Source organism: Erithacus rubecula (assembly GCF_903797595.1).
Source record: "Erithacus rubecula genome assembly, chromosome: 1".
In the NCBI taxonomy this organism is placed as follows: Eukaryota; Metazoa; Chordata; class Aves; order Passeriformes; family Muscicapidae; genus Erithacus; species Erithacus rubecula.
In genome coordinates this window covers 110,495,944-110,513,941 of record NC_136658.1, presented here as the reverse complement: position 1 = coordinate 110,513,941, position 17,998 = coordinate 110,495,944, and the positions used below count along the sequence as shown (strand labels likewise).

The window sequence follows — 17,998 nt, the reverse complement described above, 5'->3', positions numbered from 1 at the left end:
GAATGGCTCAGATTGGGCACACCAGTATGGAAATGGGATGGGAATGGGATGGGAATGGCTCAGATTGGGCACACCAGTATGGAAATGGGATGGGAATGGCTCAGAACTGGGCACACCAGTATGGAAATGGGATGGGAATGGCTCAGAACTGGGCACACCAGTATGGAAATGGGATGGAAATGGGATGGGAATGGCTCAGACTGGGCACACCAGTATGGAAATGGGATGGGAATGGGATGGGAATGGCTCAGACTGGGCACACCAGTATGGAAATGGGATGGGAATGGGATGGGAATGGCTCAGACTGGGCACACCAGTATGGAAATGGGATGGGAATGGCTCAGAACTGGGCACACCAGTATGGAAATGGGATGGGAATGGCTGGGACTGGGCACACCAGTATGGAAATGGGATGGGAATGGGATGGGAATGGCTCAGATTGGGCACACCAGTATGGAAATGGGATGGAAATGGGATGGGAATGGCTCAGAATTGGGCACACCAGTATGGAAATGGGATGGGAATGGCTCAGACTGGGCACACCAGTATGGAAATGGGATGGGAATGGCTCAGACTGGGCACACCAGTATGGAAATGGGATGGGAATGGGATGGGAATGGCTCAGATTGGGCACACCAGTATGGAAATGGGATGGGAATGGGATGGGAATGGCTCAGACTGGGCACACCAGTATGGAAATGGGATGGGAATGGCTCAGATTGGGCACACCAGTATGGAAATGGGATGGGAATGGCTCAGATTGGGCACACCAGTATGGAAATGGAATGGGAATGGGATGGGAATGGCTCAGACTGGGCACACCAGTATGGAAATGGGATGGGAATGGGATGGGAATGGCTCAGACTGGGCACACCAGTATGGAAATGGGATGGGAATGGCTGGGACTGGGCACACCAGTATGGAAATGGGAGCACCTGGGACAGTGGGAATGAGTTTTAACATCCCTTCCAACCCAAACCATTCAGGGATTCTGTGATACAGAAATAATTTTCATTTGTGTGAGGCCGTGTGGGCTGTGGGGAACTCTCAGGGCACCACCCAGAGGCTCTTCTTCATTTGGGCAAGAAATAAAAGCAAAACCCCTTTTCTCACTGTGTCTATTATTATTATTATTATTACTATTATTATTTTCAGGCAAAAGGTTCGCATTTGAAACGGGATTTTGCGGCCACATTACCCTTTAAGACTTCTTGATATTTACACCGGTCAGGCAAAGCAATGCCTGTGAAATAAAAAAAAATAAACAAAAACAACCAACCAAAAAAACACCAAAAAACAAACGCTTTTTCTTTGCACTCTTTCGAGGCGGTGCACGCATTGAGATTTTTATCAATCATTTTAGGTTTATTTTGGTGTTTTTGCGGTTTTTTCCCCCTCCTCCGGCGGCTCGTGAGGCGGCGCGCGGGGCGGGCGCGCGCATGCGCGGCGGGAGCGCGCGGGAGCCGCGGGCGGGCCGCAGGTGAGGGGTGCGGGAGGGGATCCTAATATGGGGAACCGGGCCGGGATTTGGGATTTTTGGGGTTTTGGGCAGTGGGATTTGGGATCCCCGCAGTCTGGAGAGCGGGATTGGGGATTCCCGGAGTTCCGGGAGCGGCCAGCAGCGCCTCTGCCCTTCCCCAGCCCGCGCAGGGCCGCTCGTTGTTTGGATTCCGGATGGAGTTGTTACCCCCAAAAAGTTTTTCTCTCAAATGTTAAACCGATGCGCAGGTCTTGATACCATCCTTTTACAATCCCCAAACAGAAACTTCAGCCGTACTAATCACAACTTTTAGAAACAGCCTTTCTCAAAGCATCCTGTCAATGACTGCAGTGCAATTCCACGCTCTGCCGGCGGCGCCCGGGAAAATCTGCACAAACTTTGGCCGCCCCAGCCGTAAGGAACAAGAATTGACGTGGGATTTGTTGTGTTTTTGCAGGAAACATGAAGGTCATCACGTGTGAAATAGTGTGGCACAATAAGGAGCCGGTTTACAGCTTGGATTTCCAGCACGGAGCGGATGGGAGGATCAATCGCCTGGCCTCGGCTGGGGTGGACACGGCCGTGAGGGTGAGAGCTGCGCCCGGGGCATTTACCTGAAATTCATTATTCTGGTGTCATTATCCAGAATATCGGGCTGGTTTCATTATTCAAAATACCTGATTGGTTTCATTATCCATAATATCCACTTGGTTTCATTATCCACAATATCGGGCTGGTTTCATTATCCACAATATCGGGCTGGTTTCATTATCCAGAATATCCAACTGGTTTCATTATCCACAATACTGAGTTGGTTTAATTATCCAAAATATTGTGTTATTGGCAGGTATGTGCCACAGGGTTTCAGGGAGCAGTGTAAGATTGTGCAGCTGTCTGTAGAATTTTAGGGTGGTTTGGATTTGGAATGTCACCCACCCTGCCATGGCAGGGACACCTCCCAGGCTGCTCCAACCTCAATGTCCAACCTGGAACTGAACATTCCGGGGATCCAGGAGCAGCCACAGCTGCTCTGGCAATTCCATCCCATCCTCTTGCCACCCTCCCAGGGAAAGATTTCATCCTAATATTGAATCTAAACCTGCTCTCTTAGTTTGAAGCCACTTGTCATTACATACTCTTGTAAATAGTCTCTGTAGTAGTTTGTTCCAGTTGTCTCAGATAAAACTGTTCCCTTTCTCACTGGCAAATTGACCTCTTGAATTTTTTTCAATGTTTCAGGGATTTTTAAATACGTATTTTAAGGCTAGAAAAATGTCAGGTTTTTTTGACATAAAAGATGCTCCCTGACAGGAAGATCAGTGAGGTAGGGTCAGGTTCTGCTGCTGTGTCCCAAAGGAAGGGAGGAAAGGATGTGACCTCAAATTGCAGCAGGGCAGGCTCAGGGTGGAGATTGGGAAAGAAAATTCCCCTGGCAGAGTGGTCAGGATTGGGATGAGCTGCCCAGGGAGGTTTGCAGTCACTGTCTGGGGCAGTGCTCAGCACAGGCTGGATGTGGCCCTTGGGGACAGGGCTGGGGTGATGCTGGTGGCTCTGGGGTGGCACTGGGGGATCCTGAAGATCCCTTCCCACCCTGATGATCCTGTGACATCACCTCTTGCCCTTCACTAGATCTGGAAAGTGGAGAAAGGCCCAGATGGAAAAGCCATTGTGGAATTCCTGTCCAACCTGGCACGTCACACCAAGGCCGTGAACGTCGTGCGCTTCTCTCCCAGCGGGGACATCCTGGCCTCAGGAGGGGATGGTGAGAGCTGCTGCTCCTCTGCCTCAGCCAGGATCATTCTGAAACTCAAGGAAATTCAAAAGGGGCTGGGGAATGAAGCAGCTTCCTCTGATTTCTCCCACAGATGCTGTCATTTTGCTCTGGAAGCTGAACGACAGCAAAGAGTTGGAGCCGTTGGTTTTTCAGGATGATGATGAAGCTCAGCTCAACAAGGAGAACTGGGCAGTCGTTAAAACTTTGAGGTAATTTATGATTTGGTGAGTTTGGTTTTCTTTTACAGTTTTTGTTTCCTCTTTATCACATGGTGCAATTTTCAGTGTGTGCACAACTCCAGTGCTGTCTGCAATTTGCTTGTTCTGATATTAATTCGTTTAACTCCCTCTTAATGGGACTCAGAAAAAAAGAGGGAGAGGGAAATTTTAAATAACCAGGTCAAGGGACAGTGGTTTTAAACTGAAGGAGCAGTTCCTGGCAGCTGCTCAGCTTGATGTGAGAAGAGTTGCAGAAGTGCTTGAAGCCCTAACAGAAGCCTTTATCCACCTCTTGATATTTTTTTTTAACTTAAAAATTCATAAAATTAATATTTACACATAGCTTTTAATTCTTAAATTAATAATTGATTTCTCCTGCCTTCTAGAGGCCACTTGGAAGATGTGTATGATATTTGTTGGACCTCAGATGGAAATTACATGGCATCTGCTTCTGTGGATAACACAGCAATCATGTGGGATGTCAATAAAGGTAAATGCTGCAGGAATTCCAGATCTGCTGGAAGAGCCTCCCCCATTCCCCCCCTCAAAAAAATGGGAAACATCTTTTTTTATGATTGTTTTTCTGGGTTTCTGAGGCCCTTCTATAAACAGATATAAAATATTCTCAGGCCAACAAAATTTCTATCTATAGGAATCTGTTCACCTTGGAGTATTTAGGAAATGACACATTTTTTACTCTTGCACAAACATCTTTTATATTCCTTACTCCACTTTTTGGTGCAGCATGGCCTCATCTCTGTTTGGTTCTTCCTTTTGAAAAGCTGTTTATTTTCTTTCAAATTTGTCAGCTTCTGGTATTTCTTTGCAAGAAAGCAAAACATAAATAATAGGAAAAATCCCACCTGTGGCCAGTATTCAACAAAATATTCCTAAAATTCTCCAACTTTGTCTCATCAAAGTATTTTTAAAATTCTCTGTGACTTTGTCTCATCAGTGTTTTGGCTCTGAAACCTTCCCTTGTGGAACATCAGTGGGGTCAGAGAGCTTTGCTTAGCTCAGTTCTGATATTAATTTAATATTAATTCTAATTAATTACTAAATTTGTAGTGAACAAACCTTAAATTGGCACTTGAAAAGCAACTTTGGCTGATATTCTTATCAGCCACCATCGAATTAACAGTTTTATGTTTAAAAAATTATTTCCTACTTTTTTTTTACTTTTTTTTCTGTCTTGTGTTATGTCTGGGTTTTTTTTCTTGTTTTGTCTTGAAGCACTTTTTTGTCTTGTTTTATGTCTAAAATGTTTGGAAACACATTTGAATTTATAATCTGAAACCTGTTTATAATTTCAGGGCAGAAAGTTTCAATATTTAATGAGCACAAGAGTTATGTCCAAGGAGTAACCTGGGATCCTCTAGGCCAGTATATTGCAACCCTGAGTTGTGACAGGTGAGCTGTTGGTCTGAGTGTTTTTCCTGAATATTCCTTTTTCCAGGAGAGTGAATTAAAAGGGAGGATGCCAGATAAAAATGAGGTTTTGTTTTATTCTTGTGTAAGCAAGTTAATGTGAAAGTGAAATGATATTTTAGTTCATTTTTTGGCTTGTGTTACACGATTCCTGTTATCTCTCTTAGCAGCAAATAAACTTTTGTAGGAGAATCCTTTAGGAATTAAGTTTTCATGTTATTGATCACTTCTGATACTGTTAAGAGATTGCTGCATGGTCATGTTAATGAGCTGATAAATTCATCCTTGGGGCTGGAGCAGCCTGGGATAGTGGAAAGTGTCCCTGCCATGGCTGGGATGGAATTAAATGATCTTTTCCAGCCCAAAGCATTCCATGGTGATGTGACTGCTGGAGATGTGGTTTATTTTTAAGGTGAGTTCCCACTCTTGAGGGACCTACAGTGCAGGAAGGAGCAGCCTGGCAGTTCCCTGTTTCCTGATTCCCTTATTCCTCCACAAATCCTTGTGCTGGCACCTCCCAAACATTGTGGAGTCCAAGCACTGCAAGAGCTTCATTGGTTCTTTAGTCATTAAAACACATCCCTGTGGTGCTGCCTCGTGAGGAGAATTTTAATTAATGGTTAATTGGTGGTCCAGATTTATAGTTTGAGGTGCTGACTGAGGAGGGAGGTCCTGGGGTATTTTTTGGGGAGATTTGAGGTGAAAGGAAGCTGTTCTTAGGAAAGGCTGGGAGAGCTGGGGCTGAGCTCAGCCTAAAGGAGCTGCAGGAAACATGGAGAGAGACAATTCCCAAGGGAACACTGGGAATGGCTTCAAACTAAAAGATTGTAGGGTTAGATGGGATACTGGGGAAAAAATTTCATCCCTGTGAGGGTGAGGAGAGGCTGGGCTGGAATTCCCAGAGCAGCTGTGGATCCCTGGCAGTGCCCAAGGACATTGGACAGTGGGAGGTGTCCCTGCCTGTGGAAATGGCTGATTTTTCATGTCCCTCCCAACCCAAAGCATTCCATGATTCCCTGCTCTCTCTCCCAGGGTCCTGAGAGTTTACAGCACCCAAACCAAGAGGGTGGCCTTCAATGTCACCAAGATGCCATCAGGCTCAGGAGCTGAAGGAGAGGTGAGTGCTTCTGCTTTTATCTCAACTTTCTGATCCATGAAACCAAAGGATGGAATATTTTCCATTCAGATAATCCCTGTGTCACAGAGTCATCAAAGTTGGAAGTGACCACCCTCATCCTCTCCCACCATCATCACCCCCAAACCACAGCCCCAAAATTTCTTGCTGATTAAAGCAGTAACACAATCCCTTAGTTGTAAAAGTTAAAAATAGTGTGGAAAAAATAGTTCTTAGCAGGAAAAGCTTCAAACATGCCTGGCAGTAGCTGGGAGTTTATTAGTGGATTATTACATAGTAATAATATTTTAAAACTAACAGCCTGGAATTTTCAAGAAGGTAGTAAGATTTTGAAGAAAAAATATGAATTAGGGATAATTTAGGAAATTCTAACCCTAAGAGGGAAAACAAAGGGCTTTTTTTCCTCCCAAACAGCTTGAAGTGATAATAAAATAACACCTCCAAGCTGGCTATAACTTTCTTAATTCCTTCTATTCACTCCTTTTCTTTTGGGGGAAAACATTTGTAAGAGTTTTATAGACACTGAGAGCAGGCACTTTGCCATGAGAGAAGTTCTCTTTCAACCTCTAATCCTAGGCTTAGAACAAGCTGCCTGAGCAGCCCTGGGTGTTAAATAATGTTGTTCTCCAGGTTATGACTATTTTTTGATGGCTGCTTCAAGGTGACAGCTCTGGGAATGTTTCCCTTTGCAGCTCAGGAGGGATCAAGGAACTATTTTTCTTAACTGCGAAGAATTTCTAGAGAGATCATAGAAGGAGCCATGACTTTCCAGAGGTTTGATTGGAAAAGTTCCATCAGGCTGGAGTGTCCCAGTGGATGTTTTGCCTCTCTGGGGTTGCAGCTGGCACATTGCTGGCCCTGTCCCCAGTGCAGTGTTGCTGTTGCAGGTCAGGAGCTTTCGGATGTTCCACGATGACAGCATGAAGTCCTTCTTCCGCCGCCTCAGCTTCACCCCTGATGGCTCCTACCTGCTCACCCCAGGTGTGGGGACACCTCCTGCCACCTGGCCTGGCTCACTGAGGGTGGGAAATACTCCCCAGGTCATGGAATCCCAGCTGGGATCCAGCCCCACTTTGTCACCCTGAGTGCCACCTCCAGGTGACAGCTGCAAACCTCCTAGGCTCCCTTTCCGTGGGTAAATTGCTCCTTACAGGAAATCTTGATTCCTCAGGGGCTCCCCAGGAGCATTTTTATTCACTCTGATACACAACATCCCTTCAGGAGCAGGTGCTTGGTGCTGCTTTGGTGGTTTTAATCCTGGAGGGAAGGGATGGGGCACCCCAGCTGGGATTGTGCTGAGCTGACAGAGCCCTGAGGAGAGAGGGAAAGGCCAGAATCACACAATTGCTGAGCTTGGAGAAGACTTTTAGCCATGGCCCAGCCCCTTTAAACCACAAGTTCACATTCCTGGGGCATCTGCAGGGATGGGCACTGCAAACCTCCCTGGGCAGTTCCAACCCCTGAGCTCCCTTTCCATGGGGAAATTCCTGCTGCTGCCACCCTGAGACTCCTTTTCTCCAGGCTGAGCCCCTTCCCAGCTCCCTCAATCTGTTATATCCTAATTTGAATGTTCTTTAATATTTCCTACATCTCAGGGATGTTGATTTATCCTAATAAAGCCATTCCTCATTCTCCCTACTAAGAAAATAAAAACTCCACAATACTCTCCATTAGCAGTCCATCAACTTTCTCCTGTGATGGAAACTATATTTATGGAATTTTGCTGAATAAATTGCAACACCACAAGTCTTAACATAGAAATGAAGGATTGATTGAGTAGGTTATTTAATGAGTGGGGATTTTTTACTCATTTCTGTTTGGGATCTTCCCTCAGAACATTCTGCATTCAGACTAAAACCAGCCCTGCAAGGAGAGATCAGTGTGTGCTTGCCCAAACTCTGCTTTTATTGATGTCTGGCAACATCAAAAAGCAGCTTTGAAGAGAGAAGTGTATGAGGGAAACAAAACCAGCACTAAATAAATATTTGGGATGCTTTTCAAAGTTGTATTCAGTTTTGCCCAAATGACAAGCCTAATTCCTGGGAATGAGACTGTTTCTTGAGAAGCCTAATTCCCAGGAATTGGGATGTTTGTGCACACAAGGTGCTCAGCAGCTCTCTGAGGTGATGAGTAATTTTGGAACCTCTGTTTTTGCAGCTGGCTGTGTGGAATCAGGAGAGAACGTTACAAACACCACCTATGTTTTCTCCAGAAACAATTTTAAAAGGTAAGGCTTTAGTGAGATAAAAATCTGCATTTATTTAAAAACAATCAATTCTAATAGTGCCAATGTGTTTCCTGAACTCCTGTTCTCTTGCAGGCCTGTGGGTCACCTGCCCTGTCCTGGCAAGGGAACTCTGGCTGTTCGCTGCTGTCCTGTGTACTTTGAGCTGAGAGGAGCCTCTGCTAAAGGTATGAGAAACTTCAGGCAGTGGGAACTCCCAGAAAATCTGGGAAAAGATGTGGTTGGACACTATTTTATGCCCCAGCCTTTCAGCATTCCTCTAAGACAGTGCTGAACCACATGTGAGAAGCTGTTTCCTGATCCTGAGGCCCTGAGTTCACCTCAAGTCCCTCATGAGTAGCTTTTGATAGAGTGGATAAATGTTGTTCCTTGCAGAAACACTGTGAAATATTTTCCTTGAACTGTTAACCATTTTGTGTTCAAAATAAATAAGCTGGTTTAGCACCAGAGGAGCAATGCAGTGAAATAATTCCTGTTAGTCTCCACTGCCCACATCACAGGGAGTTGGAATGGTTTGCTGCAAGCACTGGTGTTTATTCAAGGAAGCAGTGCTGGGGCAGAACAGCAATTCTGAGCTGGGGACAGGATTATGTGAAAGTTGCACAAGAATTTACTTTTTATTTATTGAATCCAGCTTTATTATGGGTCCAGGAGTGTTTATATTTTAACAGCACTGACATTACTCTGGTGAAAAGGCAGAGCTTGGCTCCTTTCTTTAAAGATTAAATTTGTACTATTCCTTACAGGATTTCCCTGTTCTATTTCCATCATAATTTTAGATCTGGGGTGTTGCAAGGGAAGGAGATGAGGGTCTGCACTTGGTCTCTGTTGCTCCTCTAAAGGGAGACTTTATTATTAAAAATGCTGAAAAATTCCAGTTGGAAAACAGAGGGAAAAATTTACAAAACAAAACAGTAGCAATCCAGAGGGAGAAACCTGCCAATTTTTTTTTTCAACAAAGAAAATAAAGTGTAAATTTCAGACCACAGAAATGTTAAATTTTACATTTTATGCCAGAACTCTCTGCTCCGTGTTTATACTGATTGATGTTATAATTTTATTTAAGTTAATAGCTAAGTGCAGTCACCACCTTGCAATAAATACAAGAGAATTCTGACTTTTCATTTCTTTGCAGATGAAATCAATCCCAAATCCCCCCCTGCCCTGTTCAACCTCCCCTATCGACTGGTGTTTGCTGTTGCTTCTGAAGATTCTGTGCTTTTCTATGACACTGAGCAGTCCTTCCCCTTTGGTTATGTCTCCAACATCCATTACCACACCCTGAGTGACATTTCATGGTAAGGAATTGCATCCCTAAGATTTATTGTGATGGGGAAATGTCCTTTTTCCAAGTCCAGTCCTTCACAGCACTTTGGGTTTATATTTCATTCATGACACACACGTGGTCACAGTGTCTGAGCAGCAATTTGCTCTGCAAATTAGAGAATTGTGGCTCTTAATCAATTGAGGGTTGAAATAAAAATCTTGGCCTTTAATGGACAAAAATAAATCCCAAACAGGTCGAGTGATGGATCCTTCCTGGCCATTTCCTCCACGGATGGGTACTGCTCCTTTGTCACCTTTGAGGAGGATGAGCTGGGAGTGCCCCTGAAGGAAAAGCCCCAGATCCATGTCAGGACTCCTGGAGCAGCAGCAGACAAGAAAGCCAAGAAGAACCAGTCCCACAAAGTGATTTCTCCAGGCTCCAGGCTGGCAGAGGGGACCCCTCCCAGCAAGGATCCCCCACTCCAACCCCGAACCCCCAGCAGTGCTGGGAAGGAGCTGCCTTCCACCCCTGCTGCCATCAAAACCACCCCAGTGCCATCCCCTTCCACCCCTGCTGCCATCAAAACCACCCCAGTGCCATCCCCTTCCACCCCTGCTGCCATCAAAACCACCCCAGTGCCATCCCCTTCCACCCCTGCTGCCATCAAAACCACCCCAGTGCCAGCCCCTTCCACCCCTGCTGCCATCAAAACCACCCCAGTGCCATCCTCAGAGGAGAGGAGCAGCCAGGCAGGCACCCAGAGCAGCAGAGCCCCCCAGCCCAGGAGGGTGACCCTCAACACTCTGCAGTGTTTCAAAACACCCAGGTGAGATTTGAGATTGATGATGCCCCTTGCAGTCATAAATACAAGGGCCAAGACAAGCTGTGCTTGTGCTGCAGTTAAAGGCTGAGCTTTGCACACAAATTCCCAGCCCTGGCTCTGAGTTGGAAGTTCTCTTGATGTGGAGTTTTTTGTTGTGTTGTAAATGAAAGGTCACAACATTTCCTAAATGTGAAGTTTTTGGATTTCTGCCTGAAATGTGAGGCAGCAAATTCACCTGATCCTCCACAGTTAATGTGTCTGTCTTGGGCAGGAGTTGGACTTTGATCCTTCCAACTCAGAATATTCTGTGGTTCTGTCTTCAGGTGCAGTTTTCTGGTTCTGTATGAATTAAATCTTGAAGTGAAATACTTGTGGAAATGATGTCTCAAAAGCAATTTAACTGTTTCTGCTCTGTTAAAGGAGAATAAACTTGATTTCCTTGAAGCCAGACACCCCAACCTCTGCATGTCCAGACCCAGCTCCCATCCCTCCTTCCTCAGAGCAGGAGCATGGTAAGTTTTTGTGGCTCTTCATGCCAGCCAAGTCTCTTCCCAGACAGATTTCTCCATTATAGATTTATACTGTAAAAAAATCCTCACTCTAATTGCAAATTCTAAAGCTTCTTCATTGTTTTGATGTGTCTGAAAGGTGCTTTGGGCAATATGAAATGTGTTCTCCCTGCTCTGAAGCAGTTGGTGGTGACTGTCCTTAGAGTTTTATAGCACTGAAACCAAAGATAAATTCATGGGTGTGATGTTCTCCAGCTTTTAAGGACTTTTGTACTTCCAGTTTATCATTGTTGCAGGTGCTGGAGTCTCTCAGACCAAGGCTGGGATTTTTTAAAATCTGAATTTAATAATTTGAAATTCTTTTCCTGTCTGCTTTTTCCAGAGAGGCCACTGCCATCTGATGAGAGCCTCCAAACACCCCCAGCACCAAAACGTGCCAGGATTGAGGAATTGTCCCTTCCTGCACCTGCTGGAGACCAAGGCAGCTCTGAGTCCAACCAGTAAAGGCTGAGCAGAGACAGCCTGAAGTCAAAGCAGCCATGTCTGAGAACATTCCTTGTTGCAAAATCTCCACCCTCAATTCCCAGTTCAACTTCCCTGTGCATGTTTGATGTAGAACTGTGAAGAAGCTGCCAGGAGAAGAGCCAGGTTTCAGGAATGTGGTCCTGCAGCAGGAGAAATAGATGGGAAGTGACTTCAAAAATAAGGAAATTAGGGAAATCCTGGGGATTAAAAATCCATCCAGTAAAATGTGAGTCTCCATCAGAGTCCTTAAATCCATGTTTAGAAAGCATTATGTCTTCCAGGAACTGTCTGGCAAAAAGAATCAAATGCATTCATAAGATTTGATGTGATTCAGGACTTAAAAAAAGAGGAAATTGTGTCATTCCAGCATTTTGGTTTATTTCTTGTATAAAATAATGTTCCCCATTAGTTCTGGGGTGGAGCTGATTGACTCTGATGCAGCAGCAAAGCTCAGGACTGGGGATGTGGAAGCAGAAATGGGAAGATTGAACTGCAAAAAACAAGAAAGCCAAAAGAAGAAATCCTCTGTAAGAAAGAAACAGCAGCAAGTTCTTATTGTTTTATTTCTGGACTGAAAGAAGGAATGCAGGTGTGAGATTTTCCTGAGGCAGCAGGATTTGAGTGTGTACATTGAAATTTCCCCTTTTTCCCCAGCTTAACTCCCTTAGCCAATAAAACACAATCCAGTGGATGGGAAACTTCTACACCTGAAATTCCTTTTTAGCATTTAATACTTCATAAAAGCAGAAATACAAATGTTCCAGAAGTGACTCACAAAAGTCTCACAGGGAGGAAATATTAACAAACACCTCTGTCAGTCCTTCAGGCAAATGAACTCTTGCCTCCAATTAAATTTCAACAATTAATAAAGCAAAAGGTTGTAGAAAACTTGATGGGATCATTGTTTTTTCACTCTGATGAGGATGAATCTTCATTAGACTTAATTAAACCTGGGTTTTCTAGTGAAGAATTATAGAGTTAATTCTTACATTTATTTCTCTAACTTGCTTTTAAAAGATGATTTCTGTGTCCTAATTCTGCATTTTTTTTTACATCTTGTTCCACAGGAATTTAGAGGTAACTGCACCAGGGTTTTCAAATAGAATTTGCAATTTTTCAGTTGGGCTCCAAATAAAGTTTGCACATTTTTAGATGAGTTTCAAGTGGATTTTGCAATTTTTCAGATGGGTTTCAAATAGAATTTGTAATTTTTTACATGGGTTTCAAGTGGATTTTTTATTTTTTCAGATGAGTTTTAAATAGAATTTGCAATTTTTCAGATGAATTTCAAACACATTCTGTAACTTTTTAGCTGGGTGAGGACTCATGATTGTCTTGTTCCTGAAAAGACTTTTTGCTGTGTAATAATGTTAATTTTTAGACAGCCAGACCTTGTGCTCCTGTGCTGTTGAAATTTTAATTTTTAGCTACCCAGCTGTCAATATTAATTTATCTTGTCATTTATTAACCACTGCCTTCAGGTCAAAAATTTGCTTTATCCTTGCCCATGGATTCCAGACAGAATCTCTGTATTTTGTCTGCACATTCCCTCTGTATTAACTTTGTTACCAAATTAAAAAAACATAAAGACCATCAAATCAATCAAGAAAAAACCAGATTTTTTGGGGAGCTCTGGCTGTTTTCTGCTGTGGCAGCTGCAGGATCCTGCAGAAGATGGAGATAAATTAATTGCTAACAAAATTAAATTTCATCAGGGATGTGATTCCACCACTTCCCTGGAAGAAATTTTTCTTGATATCCAATTTTTGGCAATCTCAAATCTCTCAGTGCTCCCTGTGAAAAATGGAAATGGTGCCAGTCAGGAGGTGGGAGATGTTCCTGCCCTGTGGCAGCTCCTGATTTTCTCTGGAAGGTGGGAAATTGTTGGAAAGGAGGTGGAAATGGAGGTTGTGAGAGGAAAAAGGGCAGGAATGGATTAATTGGAGCTGGGATGAGGAGAGAGGTTGGAAAAGGAGACAAAAGTGATGTTTGAGGAACCAGAAATGGATGGGAGGGAGTTTGGAATCTTTGGGAATTCCTGTGCAGGACCCTCAGCTCAATGAGGATCTTTACCCAAGAACATCTCATTTTCCAGCCTGGGGTTTAGTTGAGAGGTTTTTTGTGGGATTTTTTTCCTCTGGGATGGGGAGGCTCTTTTTGCCACAAAACTCTGATTTTTTACTCTCCTGCCAGCAGGTGACAGCATTCCCTAAAACAAAGCAAACTGAGCAGAAACTCCACTCCAGACTTCCATCCTTCCAGACATTTTTAATCCTCTTTACCTTTTTTTTTTGCTCCACAAACTGATCATTTTAGGCTTCTTTCCACATGGTGAAGAAGAAAACTGAGTTTTACAGAGAAGAATCCTTCCAGGAGGAAAACACAGCAGGATGGCTTCAATCAAAAGGTGAAGAGAGCACAGCCTCTCCTGTCCAGAGGTTTTTCCAGGAAAAATTGGCACTGCAGATTGTCCAAGCAACAGAGCCTGAGGTGACACAGGTTCCCAGCACATTCAGCAGGATGTGGGAACAACCCACAACAGGCTGGATTTGGGGTTTTGGAGAAAAGTCCACCAAGGGAAGAGAGTTCAGAGCCAGGAGGAGGTGACAGGACAGGGGTGACAGGGAAATTAACCCACAAACAGCAGAGGTTTGTGTCCAAAAAGGAGACAGAGGAGTCCTTTTGGCTTTATTCAAATTAAGGGAGAGGCCATGGGGCATTTCCCTGGGATCTCTCCAATTTTTGGAGGACTCACCTCCCTTTTTATCCCATTTTCCTGGTCTCATTTCCCTCTCTCTTTCCCCATGGACTGAGGCACTTGAGAGGCACAGACTTCCCAGAACACCTGAGATTCCCCTCTAATGTACAACCCTCCCTTTTAATTTTTAATTCTTATACAATTCATAGTTTCCCCCGTTGCTTCTTTCATCTTTCAATATCCAATTTCATTTCTCAACAAACCTACAGTTTGTTTGTAAAGGTAAATCTCTTTTCCCATTCATCAATCAGTGGAATCCATCCCATTGTTTTATCTCTCACTGCTAACCTTATCTACCAGCAGATCCACAGCTTGTTCTTAAAGACAAATGGGACATTCACAGGGACAAAGGTTGGATAAAGAGAAGGAATTCATCCTGGCAGGATGGGCTGTGGCTGCCCCTGGATCCTGGCAGTGCCCAAGGCCAGGTTGGACACTGGGGCTGGAGCAGCCTGGGACAGTGGAAGGTGTCCCTGCCCTTGGTTTGTGTTGGAATAAATTGATTTTTAAACCCTTCTGTCCTTCCCAGGGATTTTTCCCTTCTCATTCCAGACCTTCCTGCTCAGGAGATCTCTCAGCCCTCACTCAGCAGCTCTTTCACCAATAATCTCCAAAGTCAAATCCCAACATTTGGTCCCAATTATCCCTCTCCCTGAACCCCAACCCCACCCAGCAGCTCTGTTCCTCCTCAGGTGTGGGATTTTGGGATGCAGGACTGGAGATGCTGAGGCTGCTCCTCCTTCCCAATCCCTGTGGGAGAAGCTTTTCCATGCTCATCATCCTGGAGTCTCCACCACCAGCAGAAAAGCTGGAATGGGCAAACTGGGAGCACTTTTCCCTCCTGTGGCTGCCAAACTTCCAGCCCAGGGACATTGATATTGTTGAGGATTCTGTTCCTTATTCCCTCAGCTGAAAAATCCCAGGAAAAGCCTCTGTGCCTGCAACCCGAGAGGATTTGCCTCTCAGAGCATGAATAATTCAAAAGGTTCACAGATTTCTTTCTGTCTGGAAACTGGGCATAAATTTGGGCTCTTCCAATGCCTGGGAAAACTTGATCCTGGTGCTCCTGAAAAGAGAGGAACCTGTTTGTGTCTTTTAAGTTGTTGCCATCTTTTCAGGGAGGGCTGAACTCCCCAAATCTTCTTTTTTTTTTGTGCTCCAGTTATTTGTGTTTTCCACTTAAAGTGTTTCTCCTTGCAGGAAAGTTTCATTTTGAAGGGAATCCTTTCTCTCTGCATTTTTTGAGTTTTAAGCACAATCATGCTAAATTTTGATGTTAGATAATATCAGATTTTGTCTTAGCATAAACTTCTCCCCTTCAGCCACTAAAAGTAAATAAATAAGCTGGGTAGAAATTTTTAGTTTGATTTCTGCCAAGCTGAAATAAGGAATTTTGAAGTGTTGTTTGCTGGGGGAAATGGGAACTGGCCAAGTTGGAATGAGAATGGCTGTGGGATCTCAGCCTGTTCAATTGATCCCATTCAAAGTGGTACTTTGAGCACAGCCAGGAGCTGCAGGAGCCTCTGGATATTTTTATTTTCCCTTTTCCAGTGGGGTTGCACCAGCTGGATGTGCTTACAAATAAATAGGAGGGCAGGAAGAAGGTGTGGATTTACTCTGCAAGGAGAGGAGGTGTTAGCTGTGTGTTCCAATATTGGAAATTTGAAATCCCTAAAAAAGCCACTCCAGAAAAGAAGTGAAGAATGAAGAATCTGGAAATTGGGGCAGCTCAGTAAAATATTTCCCTTTCACTGAACAGTATGAACTCGGGGAATCAGCTTTGCACTTGTTGGTATTTTCTGGAATTTTGTGGAATTGGTATTTGCTTCCTCTAGAAGGGAAAACCATCAAGTGAGTTGCCAGCAGGAGCAAAAGCAGGAGCAAAAACAAAGAATTCCCAACCCAAGTAATATCCAAGTGTTCCTTTAATGGTATGGATTATTAGTCTGGGATGGATTATTACAAGAAGGAAAAATGGGCAGGCAGGAACAGCCAAATCAGAGTTCTCTGCCTGGATCAGCAGGAATAGCGCAAAACACTTTCCTGCTGCAATATTTTACTGGATAAAATATGTAATTCTGAGCAGACAGTGAAGGAAAAAATGGGTTATTGTCCAGTTATTCCTTGGAATGAGAAATCCTGGCTAGTGGGAAAGGGAAGGGATAAAATAACTGCACTTTATGCCCAGGCAGGGTTTTCCACCAAAAAAAATTGGAGAATTTGCCAGGACCTGGGATGTGCTGGTTCCTGGAGCAGGTGGGGTGGTAAATTCACCATTGTTTCTATTCACTCTCAACTTCCCAGAAGGGAAGAAATTTTCCAAATAAATCACAGAATTATGGGATGGTTTGGGTTGGAAGGGACTTTAAAACTCATCCAGTGAGCAGGGACACCTCCCACTGTCCCAGGCTGGTCCCAGCCCCAGTGTCCAGCCTGGCCTGGGACACTGCCAGGGGTCCAGGGGCATCCCAGCTGCTCTGATGTGGCTGTGGCAGTTCCTTTCCTTGGATTTTTCTTGCCAGTGTAGGAGAATTTGGTGTGATATTACAGAGAAGTATATTAAAATAGAATAAAAAAATATAATAAAACCACTGAAAATCACAAATTACAGCAGTCAGGATAAAGTAATTCAAGAGTTGGAATGTAAAAATTTCACTTTCAATCCATGTCAAATATGAAGAGTATTGAAACTGATTCCTTGCCCTTTTTTCTTCCCTCTTGTTTCTGCAGGAAGAGAGGATTTTCACTTCTAGAATTTCAAGATGAATTTTGGAGTGAGGTTTTCAATATGATCTATAAATCCCCGAGGATAAGGAGCACAGTCAGAGGTGTGGCATCACCTTATCCATTGCTATAAAAATAATCAATTATATCCTGTAATAATAACAACTTGAAACATTGTCTCTGAGCTTTTACCAGCAGGATCCAGGTGCAATCTGCTTTCTGATTAATGAAATTAATCATTGTTGGGAGCAGCCACACGATGGCAACATTGCTAACCTTTAATTTGGTTCATGGGAGCAGCTCCTGGAGCTGGGCTTTGGCTCAGAGCAAGGTGTGGAGTTCTGAACTTCTTGGGCTTTAGAGGAAACATTTCTTTCATGGTTTGACTTGGAGAGGGATAATTCACCAGGGAAAAGGGAGAATGGCCTCAGGCTGAGGGAGGGCAGGGACAGATGGGATTTAGGGAGGAAATTCTTTATTGTGAGGGTGGTGAAGCACAGGTGTCCCAGGAGGTTGTGGAATTCCCATCCCTGTCCCAGGCCAGGCTGGACACTGGGGCTGGAGCAGCCTGGGACAGTGGGGGGTGTCCCTGCCAGGACAGGGGTGGCACTGGGTGAGCTGTGAGATTCCTTGCACCCCAACCATTCCATGATTCCATGAAATCAAACCACCTTAGAGACACCCTGTAACTCTCAGCTCAACACAGGCAGGTTTTGAAGAGAAAATGTCACTTTCCTCTTTTTTTCCCCTCCTTTCTTTTCATTTCCCCCCCCCCTTTTTTTTCTTTTTCCCTCCTTTTATGAGCTGCAGCAAAACTTGTAAAAGGCTTTTCCCCAGTGACAACCAAGCAATTCCTGAACTGGTGCAACTCTGAAACAGGAGAACAGGATCTGGCACTGCTGAAGGAGCTCAAACAAATTCAAGCAAGATCTTCATTAATGCCCTTAGATCCTGAACATGATAAATGTGGGTGAGTTTTGGTGGAGACTGGAAGAAAAATGTGTCCTTTCAGCCAAAGTAACTCTCATCCTGACAAACATTTTGCTGGATTGTTATTTGAATGAATATTTAATATAAAACATGCAACCTGCTCTAATAAGAGCACATTCATA

General features: G+C 44.1%; 2 protein-coding genes across 2 annotated transcripts in view; one reads left to right on the top strand and one right to left on the bottom strand.

Moving 5' to 3' along the window:
- The window catches only part of SETD4 (SET domain containing 4), a 242,220-nt gene that overhangs the window by 88,137 nt on the left and 136,085 nt on the right, over positions 1 to 17,998 (bottom strand). The gene's annotated exons all lie outside the window — the stretch shown is intronic.
- On the top strand, positions 1,418 to 12,106 carry CHAF1B (chromatin assembly factor 1 subunit B). Its single transcript, XM_079312465.1, has 14 exons — positions 1,418 to 1,480; positions 1,938 to 2,068; positions 3,110 to 3,242; positions 3,346 to 3,463; positions 3,859 to 3,962; positions 4,786 to 4,882; positions 5,933 to 6,017; positions 6,923 to 7,016; positions 8,193 to 8,262; positions 8,356 to 8,447; positions 9,416 to 9,578; positions 9,801 to 10,373; positions 10,791 to 10,882; positions 11,262 to 12,106. Exons 2-14 carry the CDS (start codon positions 1,943 to 1,945, stop codon positions 11,381 to 11,383), a joined length of 1,869 nt encoding a protein of 622 aa, XP_079168591.1. The 5' UTR covers positions 1,418 to 1,480; positions 1,938 to 1,942; the 3' UTR covers positions 11,384 to 12,106.

Coding starts and splice junctions, on each gene's coding strand:
- CHAF1B (XM_079312465.1), top strand. CDS start 1,943: ATGAAGGTCATCACGTGTGAAATAGTGTGGCACAATAAGGAGCCGGTT. Junction 4,883..5,932: donor GCAACCCTGAGTTGTGACAG/GTGAGCTGTTGG, acceptor TCTCTCTCCCAG/GGTCCTGAGAGTTTACAGCA. Junction 8,263..8,355: donor TCCAGAAACAATTTTAAAAG/GTAAGGCTTTAG, acceptor GTTCTCTTGCAG/GCCTGTGGGTCACCTGCCCT.